Raw genomic sequence first — 16,283 nt, forward strand, 5'->3', positions numbered from 1 at the left:
AATGAAGATAGGTTCTAACATGGTACGAGCGATGCTTGCTTTAGACAAGGAACGCCTTCGGGCTGCAGACAGGGCTGTAAAGAGTCTAGAAATACAAGCAAGAGTAAACAGGAGGAGGAACAAGAGGAAGCTGGAGGAGGAGTTTGCAGAGGATGAAGATAATCCATCCTATGGACCTGGAATGCACTAAAAAGTTAATCCAATCTTTGTCGCTCGATTCCCAAAACTTTTATTTTCTCATACTAATTACATGTTTTCTAAGGATCTTCCAAACATATTTGTTTCAAACGTTCAGTAAATGTTACACAGTACCTTCTGCATAATTTAACACAGCCTTTTTCCAAAAAACTGTATATTTTTGAATATATAAATAACAAATTGCAAAAAAAATGTTGTGAATTTTCATTACAATTGAAAAAAAATCATCTTTAATAACTGAACTAAAATTTTGTAAAATCCCTGTGTTAAGTTGTAGCCCATATTCCAATAAATAATCTGTAAGAAGTTCAACTTCCTACCTCAAATACTTTGTGAGGAAAGATGTAATTTATAAGCGTTATTTTAACATTGCAAGTATAGGGCGTTCCGGAGCCCCTTAAGGCAGAACTGACACATATTGACAGCAATTGCTGACTGTTCTTGTGGCCATGAAAATCTTGATTGAACTTTGTGATGGAACTAGAGTAACCTCTTCATTCATTTCAAAATAAGAATAAAAAAGAGCAACATACAACACACAAAGCATTCATTAAATGGTACCAAAATGGTTTACTGAGGTTGGAAGTGATATAAACAAGATAGTGTATGCCCAATCTCTATTGGTACCTTATGCAATAATAGTCCAAAACATCCCCCACATAAAACTGCTATGGTGAAGTGTCTGCAAAATATATAGGCAACTACTGGTCTATGATTAACATCAATTTAGTTGTGTACGGTTTGCCATAGTTTTCATAACAACAAATAAAAGGAAGTATGATGAGCAGAGGAAGAAAGCTCCAGCCAGCATACCAAATGCCATGGGGAGAGACTACCAAATGAAAAGGAGTAGCTCAGGGAAGGAGGCTGGATGGAAAAGGAGTGAGGGGCTTCATCTCCATTTGCACTTTTTAACAAACATATAAATGAGTGGAGGTGACACATGAAGGCAACAAATATGTGATGGTTTAGGGGAAGTGATTCTTAAAAGCTTAGTGAAAGTGAGATATTGAAGCTATTGCGTGATGGATCGGGTTTTGGTTCTACTCTCATTACAAACAGTCAAACAGCACAACATGATATTTACTTACATAATGACTACCACAAAGCTACTGTGATAGTTATGTTGCTCACAGTTCTATTGACAGTGAATGAGCTAGTACCTCACTAGTAACTGTAACTTTACCAACTTCTACTGGTTCAGAACCATTAGGAAATGTGAAAAAAAAAAAAAAAAGTGCTAGTGACAGAAAATACATTCCTGCAACTGGATCTGGAGACATTAATATTCTGGCCTACACAAGAAAGGAATGGAAGGAGAAGCACATCTAAGGTTTCGTATTTTTCATAGTTAACCTACAATCTGTTCTCTTTGGGTGAAGCCCTCAATAAAGGTATGACACATCAGTCAGACAATAAAATGTGTAAATTTTTAAAGGGTGAAAGTGTTGTTGCAGAGGGAGAGAGACATCACAAACTGCTTAAAATGAAATTTAAGGTTATGTCAAGTACAAATGTGTACAAATGTTGCTGCTTGTGAATCCCTTTCTTTATGGCAAAAAAGGATGGCACTTCAGAATATAATGCAAGTGAAACAGATTTTATCAAGCACCAGGGTAAATTTTTGAGATAATAAGTTTCAGAATAAAGACTGCATTATTGATAAAATGAGTAAACTCTCATTTCCATACAATGATACCAAATCAAAACAAATGGGTAAGCTTGTACATGCAGATTTGTGTAGTAAAATGTAAGAAGACTCTGTGGGTGGAATGACATATTTCTTGATGTTGAAGGATGGCTATAGTGGCTATAGTCACTGGAGAATGGTGTATTTCATCAAAAATAAATCAGACACAGCTGAATGTTTGCGAAATTTCTTTTAAGTGAGAGAGAAGCATTTCTACAGAGGTATACAGGTAATGGATTCAAGTTATGTAACCAAGAGGTTAAGAATCTGACTTACCAGTGTGGCATTTTGCATCAGAAAAACAATGGTATACAGTCCACAGGAAAATGGAGTCACTGAAAGGGAAAACAGAACTGTTGTCGAGTTAGTCACAACATGTTTGCATGCAAGTGGACTGCCAACAAAAATGTGGACAGGAGCTGCGAATTATGCAGTATTCCCACTCAACTGCACAGCAACACATAAAGAAAGGGGAGTTGTGCCATGTGAGCTGTGGCTGGGGAGGAAACTTCCATGGAGGAAGCTTCCAGGTGCTGGAACCCTTGTTTCACAGCAGTTTTATGCAATTTTGGTCTCCAGCCAATGAACACAGATCCACATATATTTACCAATCAGGAAACAAATAATCCATTAATCTAGTAGACAGTGATTGCTGCTAAGGATGCTGCTATCATTTAATTTCTTGTTGAGTATGCTAAGGGAGACAATTTAACATCACATCTGGAAAACTGGGTACAAACTTAGGACTGCAGGCAGAACAGTTGGCCAGATGGTCTTATTTTTCTACATCAAGTGGCCTTTGCATAAAGAGTCTACACTGCATCAAGATAGAGGATCCTAACGCTGTAACACTAACTGCAGACCATCATCATCAGACGTGTGCTGACATGCATAAAAATGGATTGAAGGACATGTACAGTGTTCCTTAAAGGCAAGCTGTGGGTAGTAGCCTGATGTATTTGTTGATAGGAACACAGCTGGACATTACTTTCGCAGTTAACAGTGACAGTCTGTATCTTGAGAAGACACTGAAAAACCATTGGAATGCTGTGAATTGGATCCTGAAATATGTTAAAGGCACTATGGACCATGGATTTTATTGTTCTGTAAAACAGGAAAAATCACTTTCATGCCTACAGTGATGCAGACTATGCTGATGATGTGGAAATTAGGAAATCCACAACCAGTAGATTGTTAAAGCTCGGTGAATCCGCTATTACATGGGCTTCAACAAAGCAGAGAGTGGTTGTGCTTTCTACAACTGAGGTGGAATACTCTGCAGTCAGTCAGACAGTGAGAGAAATTGTTTGGGTGAAACGTTTGCTCATAGACTTGGCTTTGTTCAGCAACATAAAAACAATGCTGAACACTGACAATTTAAGCGATGTGAAATTTATTAAAAATCTAGAGTTTCATCACAGAAGTATGCATATTGGTGTACATTATCATTTTTTGCACAATAAATACATGAAGAATAAGTTTGTAGTGGAACATATTCCATCCATAGTGAAGCAGGCTGATTTACTAACCAAGCCATTACCAAAGGTGGTGCTTCAGATGCAGATGAAGATGCTGAACATCTGAAGCATTCACGATGTTCATGAGAGACTTCTGAACACTTAATAATACATTTGGGTCATCTCTAAGAGGAAGTGTAAAAAAATGTGCAAAAGAAAGGCCAGTTTATTTGTGATTCTCATTCCTGATGAGCTGTTGAGACCTAAGGAAAACAGTGAAAGAATATATTATTGCTTTTGTCTTTTGCTTGCTAGGATATGCTGGTGAGCCACTGCCACTTAAATTTAACTTGCGTAAGGAGTAGTCAAATGAAAACGATACAGAAGGAAAAAGTAATAAACTGTTTATTATTTTAAAAGTAATAGCTACAACTGTTGATACATTTATACCACTGTGAGACAAGATGGTCAGTGTCTTTACGGAAAAATGTTTGCAGTTGCCTACGGCACCATGACAGTATACAGGTGTGTATGTTTTCATCCAAAGGAAATCAATGGCCACCAGCATCATTCCTTAGGACTCAAAACACGTGAAAATCACACGGGGAATGATCAGGATTGTATAGAGGATGTGTTAATGCTTCCCAGTGAAAAGTCTAAACTGTAATTGAAACAACAGATACACCTGTTTGGAAAAGTCATGATGACTTTTTTTCTTTGACTGCAAGGGCTCACTGCCCATTGACTTTCTGGAATACAGTGAAACAATTAACACAAAGCGATACACACTTGTAAAAACTGAAGTGTGCCACCAAGTCCAAACACCCAGGAATGTTGATGGCCAGCTCTATTCCGTTGCAAGATAATGACCACCCACATGTTGCCAGGTTGTTTCAACTACGCTGCATTAGTTTCACTGGGAAGATCTTACACATCCTCCAAACAGCCGCAATCTCTCCCCACGCAATTTCCATATTTTTGGAGCCCTGAAGAAAGACAACTGTGGCTGTCAATTTGCTTCAAATAAAGGGGTACACACCTGGGTGCAATCATGGTTCCATAGGCAACCGCAAACATTTTTCCATGAAGTTAATGACCATCTTCTCTCACAGTGGAATACAAATATTAACAGATATGGCAATTCCTTTTGAAATAATAAATAGTTTACTTACTTTTTTCCATCTGTCTGATTATCATCTGATTGCCACTGAGATCTTCCACAATAACTTCTTCAAAATGCTTTTAATATTATCAAGGAAACGTGTGCTATAGTTTAATCTTTCCAAGTTTATCTCCTTTGCTTATAGCTCAAAGTCAAGCAAAGCAAAACAAAAAAGACATACAATATTCTGCAACTGCTACTGCTTTAGAGGCAGAGCATAATCTTACCTCTACTCACCAGTGCCAGTTATTAACATTTGTTGCATCTGCTCGTTGCTCAACAATCCAACGAGTGTCACCCTCACCCCACTTAGCCATTTCTGAGAATATACAATAACAATACAAAGATTAATATACAGAATATTTCATCTACAGACAAGAAGGCTCATTACACTGAAAAGCAAGTTACACAATCATGTAACATCAATTACGATGTAACATCAATTACAATCACAACTGGAAAGTAAAAGATGTCAACTCAACGAATGGGTCTAAGTTACACAATCATGTAACATCAATTACAATGTAACATCAATTACAATCACAACTGGAAAGTAAAAGGTGTCAACTCAACGAATGGGTCTATCAGTAAAATTTAGTAGATATAAACTGAAAGTCATTTATGTTATGCCAGAAGAGCATAACATAACAAATTATGTAATTCTACAAGCTAAGTATAGCACAAGGTATGTTTGACACAGAAGAACATTCTAAGGTTTTCTATGCTAAAAAGTTGGAGAGGTAGAAATATTAAGTAATTATACACACTACAACTAATAAAAAGTAAGGATCATTCCATGTAAGCTCACAGATATTCTGGTGGATTTTAAAGTGACCCTTTCAGAATTTAGACATGTTTGGTACATGGATACCAACATGTCTTAAAGTAAAACTGACAAATAAGTGCTGTTGTAACTCTAAAGATATTTGATAAATTCAGGTTTGAAGACTTACCTTTAGAGATTTACCACCTAGTAATAAGTTAACCTACTTACGTCAATTTTTATGCACCTACTATGTAGACCACTAAGCTGATGCAATGTATAAAAAGTAGGATACATTATTCAGATTTTTTTGTGAAAAATGTTGAAAAAAAATCATCTTTTCCATGCTGTGCTTTAAATCCATGATTTTTTAAAAAAGCATAACTTTGAACAGAGAAATAGTACAGACCTCAACTTGTCAAATGTAACCCTTTTAATCATAGTATTAAGCATAAATAACAATGAAAAGAATTTGGCATTGCATTTAATAGTTCTTACCTTCACTTAAAGATGACTCCAATGAAACTGCGGAAAATCAAGGCAAATTTGAGAACTTCAGAGCCCTGGGGAGAGGGTGGGGAGGAGGGAGGTTGGTATGCATACAATTGAATCTCGACCTGATTTTTAGCTTAAATACTTACATGCCTGGTAGTAATTTTAGGTGCAAAGAAGAATATCCTAACTCACTCAATTAACTGGCAAAGAAGAAAATTAAATTTCCACTCGCACATACCATCCATATCCAACACTACAGGAAATTGGTAAATAAAAACTGAGTGTAATCTTTGGAAAATTGTTTCTAAAATATTTGTGGTTGACCTGCAGGTCAGAACTGTAACAGGTGAGAGTTGAAAATAATTATCAATCATTTTGCTTAAGGTATAAGCTGTATTTCAATGTTATGTTTCTTGAGTCTGAAGACTTACAAGAGACAATTTGGGTGCACAAATGTGGTACTGAAACCATATTCTGTCAATGTACATTAAAAATGCAACTTCAATGAAGTAAAAGAGAAGATGAAGCAATAATGAGAGAAATAAATGATTTCCTATACATACAATTGTATATATCGATGTAAAAATTCTGCAAAGAACAGTTTCATAAACAAATTCAAGTATAAAGAAGGAAATTGTATTTTTAAAACTCTTCCACTTTGCATACAACATAGTTTTCCATAACTCCTTGATCAAAAACTTAACACTGAGATACAATTTATTCATAGTACTTACTGTCATATTTATACAACCGTGTACTGTGACTTCATAATTATGGGACATCTACTTTGTATAACACTGCAGAAGTCGACCCAAACTGAATCTTTCCTAATGGACCATGAAAGGAATTGTGATTCAGCAGGAGACGTGCAATCAATCTCATTATCTTCAAATTCACGTGGCATCTGAGAAATGTGTCCTCTGTATCAGTTTTAATCGTGTTTGAACACCAGACAGTGCCGCAATTGCATTCGTTTCAACAAAGCATTTTCACAAGTTGCCACAACAACAGTTGTCCTATTTGCATGTGGTGAAATTTTTATCATTAGAAAGGTATTACAAATGCATGGTGCGATCATGTTCCTGGACCATCCCTCACTGAATTGTATCTGTGTTCCAAGAAACCTTCATTACCATTTGATCTCCTGAGAAGAAACAGACAAGTTAATATCTGGTATATTGTGGAGTATTCTGTGTACAACTCTTTAAGATTAACTAAAAGAAGTTTTTGCTGAATGTTAACCTTCTTGTCATCTACCATGGTGAAAACATGATCTTTCCTTCCTATACAAAGTCTACAAAAACTTCCATTTTCATTTGTTTCACAGTTTCAGGTAACATCTTTTGACCAATCCTGTGTTCCAGAGAAGCAATCACATCACTATTATCTTTAACTTTTTTTGCTGTACGTTCCATCTGCTCTGTGACACCAAAAGTAGCTGCTGCTCTCACAATGCTTCATTAAGGTGAAGTAACAGTTAAAACTTTAATCTGTTCACTGCGAGCTGAAATCCTACATTTTCAAGTGAGGAGCTCCAAGCTCCATTACACTGGAAAAATGTCTGCACTGTTCACTCGGGCACCCACAAAATACAAGGTTTTAATATATGTTCTTTGTCTCTTTGCACAAAAACAAGTGGTATTAAGGTTTCTAGAAACACGGGTACAATTCAGTGAGGAATGATCCAGGAACATGATCGCACCATGCATTTCTAATAACTCCTACGAACATCTTTCTAATGAAGAGACTTTAGACACATGCAAATAGGACCACTGTTGCTATGGTAGCTTGTGAAAATGTTTTGTTGAAACAGATGCAAATAGGGCAGTGTATGGCATTCAAACATGACGAAAAATGGTACACAGGACTCATTTCTCAGGTATCACATAAATTTGAAGATGAGGTTAATTGCACACCTTCTGTTGAACCACTATTCCTTTCATGGCCCAGTAAGAAAGAAGGTATTGGCATCCCCTTTTGCAGTGTTATATGTAAAGTGCATGTCCCATAGTCACAAAGCCACATTGCACGGTTGTGTAAATGTGACAATAAGTATTATGAAAAAATTGTATCTCACTGTTAAGTTCACATATCACATTTTTTGATCAAGGTGTTAAGGAAAAATATGTTGTATGCAAGGTGCAAGAGGCTTAAAAAAATTTCCTTCTTTATACTTGAATTTGTTTATGGAACTGTTATTTGCAGAATTTTTATGTTGATATGTACAGTTATATGTATAAGAAATTGTTTATTTCTCTCATTGTTGCTTGCATATTTACTTTAAGTTCACTGAAGTTGCCTTTTTAAATTATATTATCAGAAAAAGAATTTAGTACCACGTTTGTGCACCCAAATCGTCTCTTGTAAGTCTTTACACTCAAAAAAACATAACAGTGAAATACAGATTATACCTTAAGTAAAATGACTGATAATTGTTATTGGCTCTAACCTGCAGATCAACCACCAATTCCCTGTAATGTTGGATGTGGATGGTATATGTGAGTGGCATTTTCATTTTTTTCTTTTCCAATTAACAAAGTGAGTTAGGATGTTCTTCTTTGCCATGCATGAAAGCATTTAAGCAAACAATCAGGTCGAGGTTCAATTTTCTGTGTACCATCCTCCACCCCCCCCCCCCACCCCTCCACACACACACACACACACACAGGACTCTTTAAGTTCTCAAATTTGATTTGCTTTTCCATTGGAGTCATCTTTTAGTGAAGGTAAGAACTATTAATTGTAATGCCAAATGCTTTTCATTGTTATTTATATTTAATGCTAAGACTACAGGGTTACAGTGCACAAGCTGAGGTCTGTACTGTTTCCCTGTACAAAGTTACATTTTATTTTTCAACATTTTTCATAAAAAATCTGCATGAAGTATCCCACTTTTTTATACCTTATATCGACCTAGTGGCCTACATACTGGATGGATAGAAAAATGAGGTATATTGTTGCAGAATAGTAGGTCCCTGACTAATGACACACTTGAGCTTTAAAACATGAATTAACTATAAATCTTTATACTGTTACGGCAGCTCTATTTGTCAGTTTTGCTATTAAGACACGTACGTATCCATGCACCAAATATGGCTAAGTTCTGAAATAGTCACCTTATCACCCCTTGTGAGATTACACGAAATGACCTGTGAGCATGGATGTCTGCTATGTGAATCTACAATGTACCAGTACGGAATGACTGAAGTGCGAAACTGATACGGGTTGATAAAAGCATGAGAATGAAAATTTTAGTTAGTTACTATAGTCATTTTCGTCAATTACATCTTGTAGTATTTCCGGAATTAAATTACTGGCAAGTTAATCAGATACGGCTACAGTACTGGTACATCAGCTGGTTCATGGCTCACAAGCGTGACTTTTTTTTCATTACGTGCAGCCACAATTTATGTTTTGTGTAGATGTACACTTACAATACAACACGCAATGTTCTACGTGGGAACTAGAACTTCGCACACAGACTCCCTAGTCCTCAGATCTGATCGCTAACATTCGTCAGTAGTCGGGAAACTTCGTACGGTATTGATTTCCTGAAGTTCGTTGCCAGCTGTGCAGCGTACTGTTAGCCGGTGTTAACTGCATTGTCGTCTGCTATGTCGGTTATCTGTACTGCAGTTGTCTGTCTTTTGTTGCATTATTTTCATTGTAATTTTTTCGAAAATGAATGGTGATCCTGATGAAGCCGGTTTTCAGGAACTCGCGGAAGCTCAAAACACAGATTTATATTACCTGCACTGCACACTTCAAATACATGAAAGCCGTGTTTGTTACCCCCTGCACTTCGTGACCCAAAGCTCTGTGCAGCCCACGCTAGTGAGGTGCCAGGTTACAGTTCGCGAGTAATATTCGCATATAATTTAAATTATTTGTCCTCCCAGTTTCGCTACCTATTAGATGCATTTGCAAAATCAAACAACAGAAGAAACGAAAGCACTTAAACTACAGATGCCAAACTGGTGCAAACTTATTTGGTTAACATCAGATATTGACTGGGATGTTGCATAAAACAAGAGCGTCATTCGTTCGGCCTAAAGCTGACATTACCACTCATCCATTTAGTATTTCCTTTTTAATGAACTGCCATCTGATCAATACGTTCCACTAGCACTTCTAGCGAGTCATTCCCACCCGTCTGCCTCACAATCTAAACTGCTGTTTGTTCTCTGTGCTCCCAACGGTAATAATGCGATATCCATGGATAGTGGAAACATCATCTAATTGTCTCGTGATTCAAAATCGATGACGTCAGAACCAATCAAACAGCAACTTCAGAATGATGTCACATATTTTTGCATAAACTTTATTGTAGCGTTTTGTCACTGGAAACAGTTCCGTTGGTTTTACGAGTAGCTCTCCAGCTATGGTAATCTTGTCGTCCTGCCGTCACGGCTAATACTAAAGCCCCGACGTTACTCCCACATACTAGCTTGTGTGCTTGGTATTTTTGAGAGCGTCAGATGATAAATCAAGTTTCTGCTTTCTTAGCCCTGTAAACAGCTGTTGAAGTACCACTCTCTTATATTTGCTGTAACAAAAATTATTTTTGTTTTAAATTCTAACAATACACAGCCTTATTTCTGATTGCCATTCATAAGCAGTAAATCATCAGCGTAATAAACTTCGTTACCGGTATTTAACTTTATCCCGACGGCACCAACTGATAAAAGTTATTGCGATATGTACCGTATTATCGTCAACCATTTACGAGAAACATGGTCTCTCAGACCCATCGCCCATTTCAAAGATCAAGCGTGGTGGCACTGTAAAATGTCATGGTCGCCTTTGTCAGCATCTTCGTCTTAATACTTGCTGCGTGTAAAGCAACATTCAACAATAAGTTTGACTATCAGTCAAGCGATGATTGTTTAGAGCTGAGCACGACATAGGGTGCCTGGAATACTGACATTTATTTATATGTTCATGAGATTTTGCGGGTACATAGACTGTAGAGTAAGATGTTTGAGCCGCGCTGAGTGGCCGCGCGGTTTGAGGTGCAATATCACGGATTGTGCCCCCCCCCCCCCCCCCACAATACCGCTACTATTTCTATCATTATACAACATCATTAAAATTATGGTTACAATACAGGTTATTGGTACATTATTAGCACTGGTTCAGTGGTTACAATGCTACTATGGTGTCAAAGGATCATACTGGTACATAACTACCAGTGCATCTACATTATTTTATCAAAAATCTCTTTCAGGCTATGAAAGAAAATATTATTCAATTAGATATGTTTTCACTGCAACTTTGAATCCTGCAACGGCGTTTACTTACCGTGTGTTACTACATATTTTGCTTTCAGATGTTTTTTCAGATTTTCTTATTTACAACATTTTATGATATGTGTGAATTTATGGTTTATCAGTTATCGCATGGAGCGAATGTCTAAGAGCAGTAAGATGTCTGCAGCTGATCCAAATTTTGAAGTTTGAGTGCAAGAGCAGCTACATGATACAAGCGAAGAATAAAATGGGAACGACTACGACATTTATGATGATTTTGATGATGATCGTGATTTTATTGTAGCCGATAGTCACTATGGAACAGAGTGATATTGGTTTACTTCACTAGTGTTACTAGTTCTTTACACTTGGTTGGAAGAAGAGCCTCGTGTGATCTGTACCATAAATTGTTCGTCACAGCAAATAAAGTACTTTTACGACAAAAATAATTTTAAACGGGAATATTCTGAGCCTATTAAGGAAGAAAAACATCTCAGTATTACATTTTGAAAGGAGAAATGCTTGGACTAACAACCAAAATTCGAATTTTGGGGCAAAAGCGTTCTAAATCTCAAATGTGGGAGAATTTATTTGACGAAATCGTATTAGAGGCGACCAAATGACAGCATGGTAAAGATGAAGACGTGTATGAAGTGCCCTGGCACCAAGAACAGTAAAAAGGAGCAAAACTGCACCAAATGCCGTCATCCAATTTACGTGGAATATAGTAGTAGAAAGATATGTTTCGGCTGTGAACAAGTGTTGTGATTTAATATATTCAGTTCATTTGATCATTATCTTCGTTTTCATTTTCTGCAATCTCTCATTTATATTCATGGATATCGTGTTTGTTGTAACAATATTAACAATCACTTGAAGACTTGAGATTAAGTGAGTGCACATACGATAGGCCTACTTCGTGTTCGTTTTAGTAAACAAAAAAGTCTTTATACGTCCTGTATAACATTAAGTTTACTTACGATACGAAATACCTAATTATATACTAAATTTTTCTCGATTAATGTGGAATTATAAGATAAAAATAGCACGAGGTCTAAGTGATAACGCATGTTTCTTGTTTCGAACATTTGAGAGATGTTTCGGATTAAGAGTTAAGGTCCAAAATCAGTAACAGAAACGACTTGAAATTGCTTAGTCTACCAACAGTAAATAGTATGAAATTCAGACACTCTCTGCCATAACAGTAATCACAATTAAATACAGCCATTAATATCCGTCAGTTAATTATTTCGCTATGACTGAAGAATGTTTGTTTGATGCCAAAATATTGAAGCAAGGGAAGTAACATGTGGCAATAAGGAGATACGTTCATTTTAATCCATCGGGGTCCGCAAGGCCTGTCATCAGGTGGAATCTCATAATTAAAAAAAAAAAAAAACTGGAGCTTTAGTCTGTTCTATCATTATGTGGCCCGAGGTCGATGTGAAATGCGTGGCTTCAGCAAGGGCTATGTACCTGCTTGTCACACTGTTCACAAGAAACTTCGCCACAGGGTCTGTTTAGGTACTGGTCTACAGTCAGGGTGGGCGTGAATCTTCTATGAGCTATGGTGACACACAGTCTCCCATCTTTCCTCTGTTCTTCCGCACACGTCGAGCTGCACATTCAATTACGACACTCACCTCATACAAAAAATAAGTGTTTTACTGCTTTTTGAAAATCAGCCTGTACAGGGTGAATTAGGGGATAACAATGTTTAAGAAAATATTTCGTCATATTAAAAAATTTTAAAGGTAAATCTTTGTAAAATGGTGTTTAACTTCTCGCTTAGATATAAAGGAATATGCGCTAAGGATTGGCAGTTTTTATGGAAATAATACCACAAAAGCTTAAAAGGCATCATTAACAGACACCTTGGATTCCAGCTAGCAGAATCGCTTTTTGATCAGAAGTTCATTCTGTAATCTCAATTAGTGAGAAAAGTTTTGGAAGGTGTTGCAGTTTGTTAGTTTGTAAACAACATAAAAACTCGATTAAAGAAAAACAAAACAAAAAAGGCTATACTGACCACACAGTTTATGCGAGAGAAGAGACGTTCACCAATCTGGTTTTATATAAGTAGAATAAGAAACTTTTTAAAGAAATGTACAGCATTTACAATGTCCTCGTTCCAGAATGCCAGAGTTATAACTATGGATCCAGATAGTAACATAGAAAAATGAATACAGAATTACTGTTGGCTTATGAGAGACAATGTAGCAGATCATTTAGAAGCGTACAGACATAACATCTAATCGTATACATATGACATTATAAAACGTAAGGTGGTGGTGGTGGTTAGTGTTTAACGTCCCGTCGACAACGAGGTCATTAGAGACGGAGCGCAAGCTCGGGTTAGGGAAGGATTGGGAAGGAAATCGGCCGTGCCCTTTCAAAGGAACCATCCCGGCATTTGCCTGAAACGATTTAGGGAAATCACGGAAAACCTAAATCAGGATGGCCGGAGTCGGGATTGATCCGTCGTCCTCCCGAATGCGAGTCCAGTGTGCTAATACTGCGCCACCTCGCTCGGTAAAACGTAAGGCATGAGAAACTAAATGTACTATTTAGTAATTACATCTCTCTTGTTGCAGTAATACATGTATTGTACAAAGACTAACAAACGTAAGGTATAAAAATCGCTAAAATGAAGTTGTACACCAGACAACCACAAGAACATGACGTCTAGGGATATACAGGATTAGTCAAAGAAGGAAGTATAAAAATCGCTAAAATGAAGTTGTACACCAGACAACCACAAGAACATGACGTCTAGGGATATACAGGATTAGTCAAAGAAGGAAGTAAAGGCAGCTAGATAGAGGCTGTGGTGCTCTATTTTTTATTGCAGTCATCACAGTGATGGTTTATATAATTAATCCCCTTTCCCCACCCTTTTTTCGTTTCTTCGTGAGGCCTGCGCCTATCTGAACTCTTTTCTGAAATTTCATTTCAAATTTTGTAGCTTCATTTTTAATACACTTTGGTCCACAGTTGCTATACCGTCTAGATTCACAAGCAAAGTCAATATTTCCTCATATTTAAGTAAGTCAACAAAAAATTCTGTGACTGGTATCGGTCTATGAAAAATCTTTTCACATTCTTCGTTGCTACATACTCAAAATGGTATATTATTTTAGAAAAACCTATATTTCGCTGTTTTCATTTTCTATGGAGACATCTGCATCTTCCTTTATAATCTGCGAATCACCGTAAATTCTGTTCCTCTTCCGCGCACAAATGGAGCGCGGGAAAATTATTTTCTCTACTACGGGGTGAATAAGAAGGCCGCTGAAGAATACTTCCAGTTTCTGTACTAAGGACGAGTCTTGGAGTTTTCCGAGTACATTCTTGCGAGATGCACTCCGTCTGCTTCGATTTCTGCCTGTTAAGATTTACATTCGCTCGCCAGTCAAATGATCCGCGACTCTGGCATTATCATTATGTTCAGACCACATAACCGTTCCTCGCTCAGTGTACAATGTAAATATTTTTTAAAAGGTTTTCAGCTTGGAAAAAGAACGCTCTGCTTTTTCAGCAACCACGGATTACTTTCTTTATTCTTCTATAGGACTGTTGTGCGGGCGTCCCGATAACTTGTTATCAGGTCGGCTGACTCTTTTATGTCAAACAGTTTCGGTATTTGTGCTTTAAATTAAATTCTTCTCGAGTTAAACTGTTTTGGAAACAGAATGAAAATTTCGCGAGGCTCTGTCATTCAAAAACTTCAATGCTACATGTTTTCGACCTTCGTCTCTTGCGGTAGATACAAAGGCGAATCTAGGGAGAGGGAGGGGGAGGGGGGTATGGGGGTGTAGCCCCGCCTCGAACTACTTCTTCTTAAACTAGAAAATGATTAAGAACGTTTAGCAACATAGCTTTCAGACTTAAAATTTTCTCGCGATTGCAGCTGGTATTATAACAGTTTAAGAAGAAACTTTTCTTTACACTAGACAGCTTGTGATACAAAATATCTATGATTTCAGCCCCTTCCAGATCAAATTCCTTTATTCGACTGTGGGTAGATACAAAAATATGTTGTATCGCGCAGTATGGGTCTATAACTTACTTCGTTAATTAAAACACGGTATTTAATTGCGAATAAATAATATCAGTCACTGCGTAAATAAACTGTCATTCTGAGTCTAGTTAAAGGTTCAATACGTCCATACTCCCCAGTTTTCAAGGCCTTAGGTACTATAATGATTCTTTCTAGCACTTTTGAACAACACTATGTTTCTTACACCTCCTACTCGTAACAATTACGTTTTTCAGGTCCTTAAGAACGCCAGTGTATTTTTTTATAATTTATAGTTGTCATTTATGTTACTTTAGGCTTAAGGCCTTCAGCATTAACTTGGAAGCACTCACGGATCAAGTTTTTAAGTCCTTACAGCAAAAATATTTCTCTATGTTGTCACCTGTCACGGATGTTTGAGTCTTACTTCAGAATGATCTTTGATTTAAGTCTGTGGCATACCTAGGGTAACTGGGGGCCCAGGGCATCATTTTAAAAAAATTTATGGTCACTTAGGCCGTTTACTCGTCTATTGAGATCAAACTGACTTTACAGTGAAGTACAAGGTACACATTTCAATAACTCTTTTTTGTATGATACAATTCAAAACACGAAACAACACACCGTCCAAATTCGCGTTGTTTGCAACAATATCGCGAATCGTTTCTCGTTGACGATCAGTGTTGGCTATACCAAACAAGACAACAAACGTAAATCGAACTTTATAATTTCATACGATGATGGCTTTCACGACCGATGTCTTAGCTACTGGTGGGTCTTCCGGGCTGTATTGTCGTGACGCTGACGTTTTTCTGTTCCCAACGTTCTACGGAAAAGTCACACAAACAACCAGGTATTTGCATAAGAGCTACAACCAACGCCCACAACAAAAGAGGGATGTCATTAAAAATCTTATGAACAGAGCCAAAAGAATTTCCAAGCCGGAAACCTAGACACCGAATTAAAAATCTAAAACAGGCTATTGCGAAAAACGGCTATTCGCGAAAAGACGTAAATAAAGTTCTACGACCAAATAACAGTAGACCGAAAGACAAGGATAAGACAACGATGGAAGAACACAGTTTCTCTTCTTTTTTTAAAAAAAAGTAACTGATCGGATCGGAAATATTTTACAGAAACATAACATCAGACAATTTTTAGACAACCTAACAAAATATGCCACGTACTCCTGGGATAAACGCGTACAAGGTTTAGTTAATTCCCTCTCTGTGTGGTATGTCTGCATCGGAA

At 37.2% G+C, this 16,283-nt stretch overlaps 1 protein-coding gene across 1 annotated transcript in view; it reads right to left on the reverse strand.

The window, feature by feature from the left end:
* The window catches only part of LOC126259653 (activator of 90 kDa heat shock protein ATPase homolog 1-like), a 123,872-nt gene extending 114,566 nt beyond the window's left edge, over positions 1–9,306 (reverse strand). The window contains exons 1-2 of the mRNA XM_049956585.1: positions 9,200–9,306; positions 4,745–4,826 (exon numbers count right to left, since the gene is read on the reverse strand). Coding sequence (XP_049812542.1) covers positions 4,745–4,824 — 80 coding nt within the window. The 5' untranslated portion in view covers positions 4,825–4,826; positions 9,200–9,306. The remainder of the gene's footprint in view (positions 1–4,744; positions 4,827–9,199) is intronic.
* Between the last annotated feature and the right edge of the window lie 6,977 nt (positions 9,307–16,283).

Source organism: Schistocerca nitens, chromosome 5, assembly GCF_023898315.1.
Source record: "Schistocerca nitens isolate TAMUIC-IGC-003100 chromosome 5, iqSchNite1.1, whole genome shotgun sequence".
Taxonomy (NCBI): Eukaryota; Metazoa; Arthropoda; class Insecta; order Orthoptera; family Acrididae; genus Schistocerca; species Schistocerca nitens.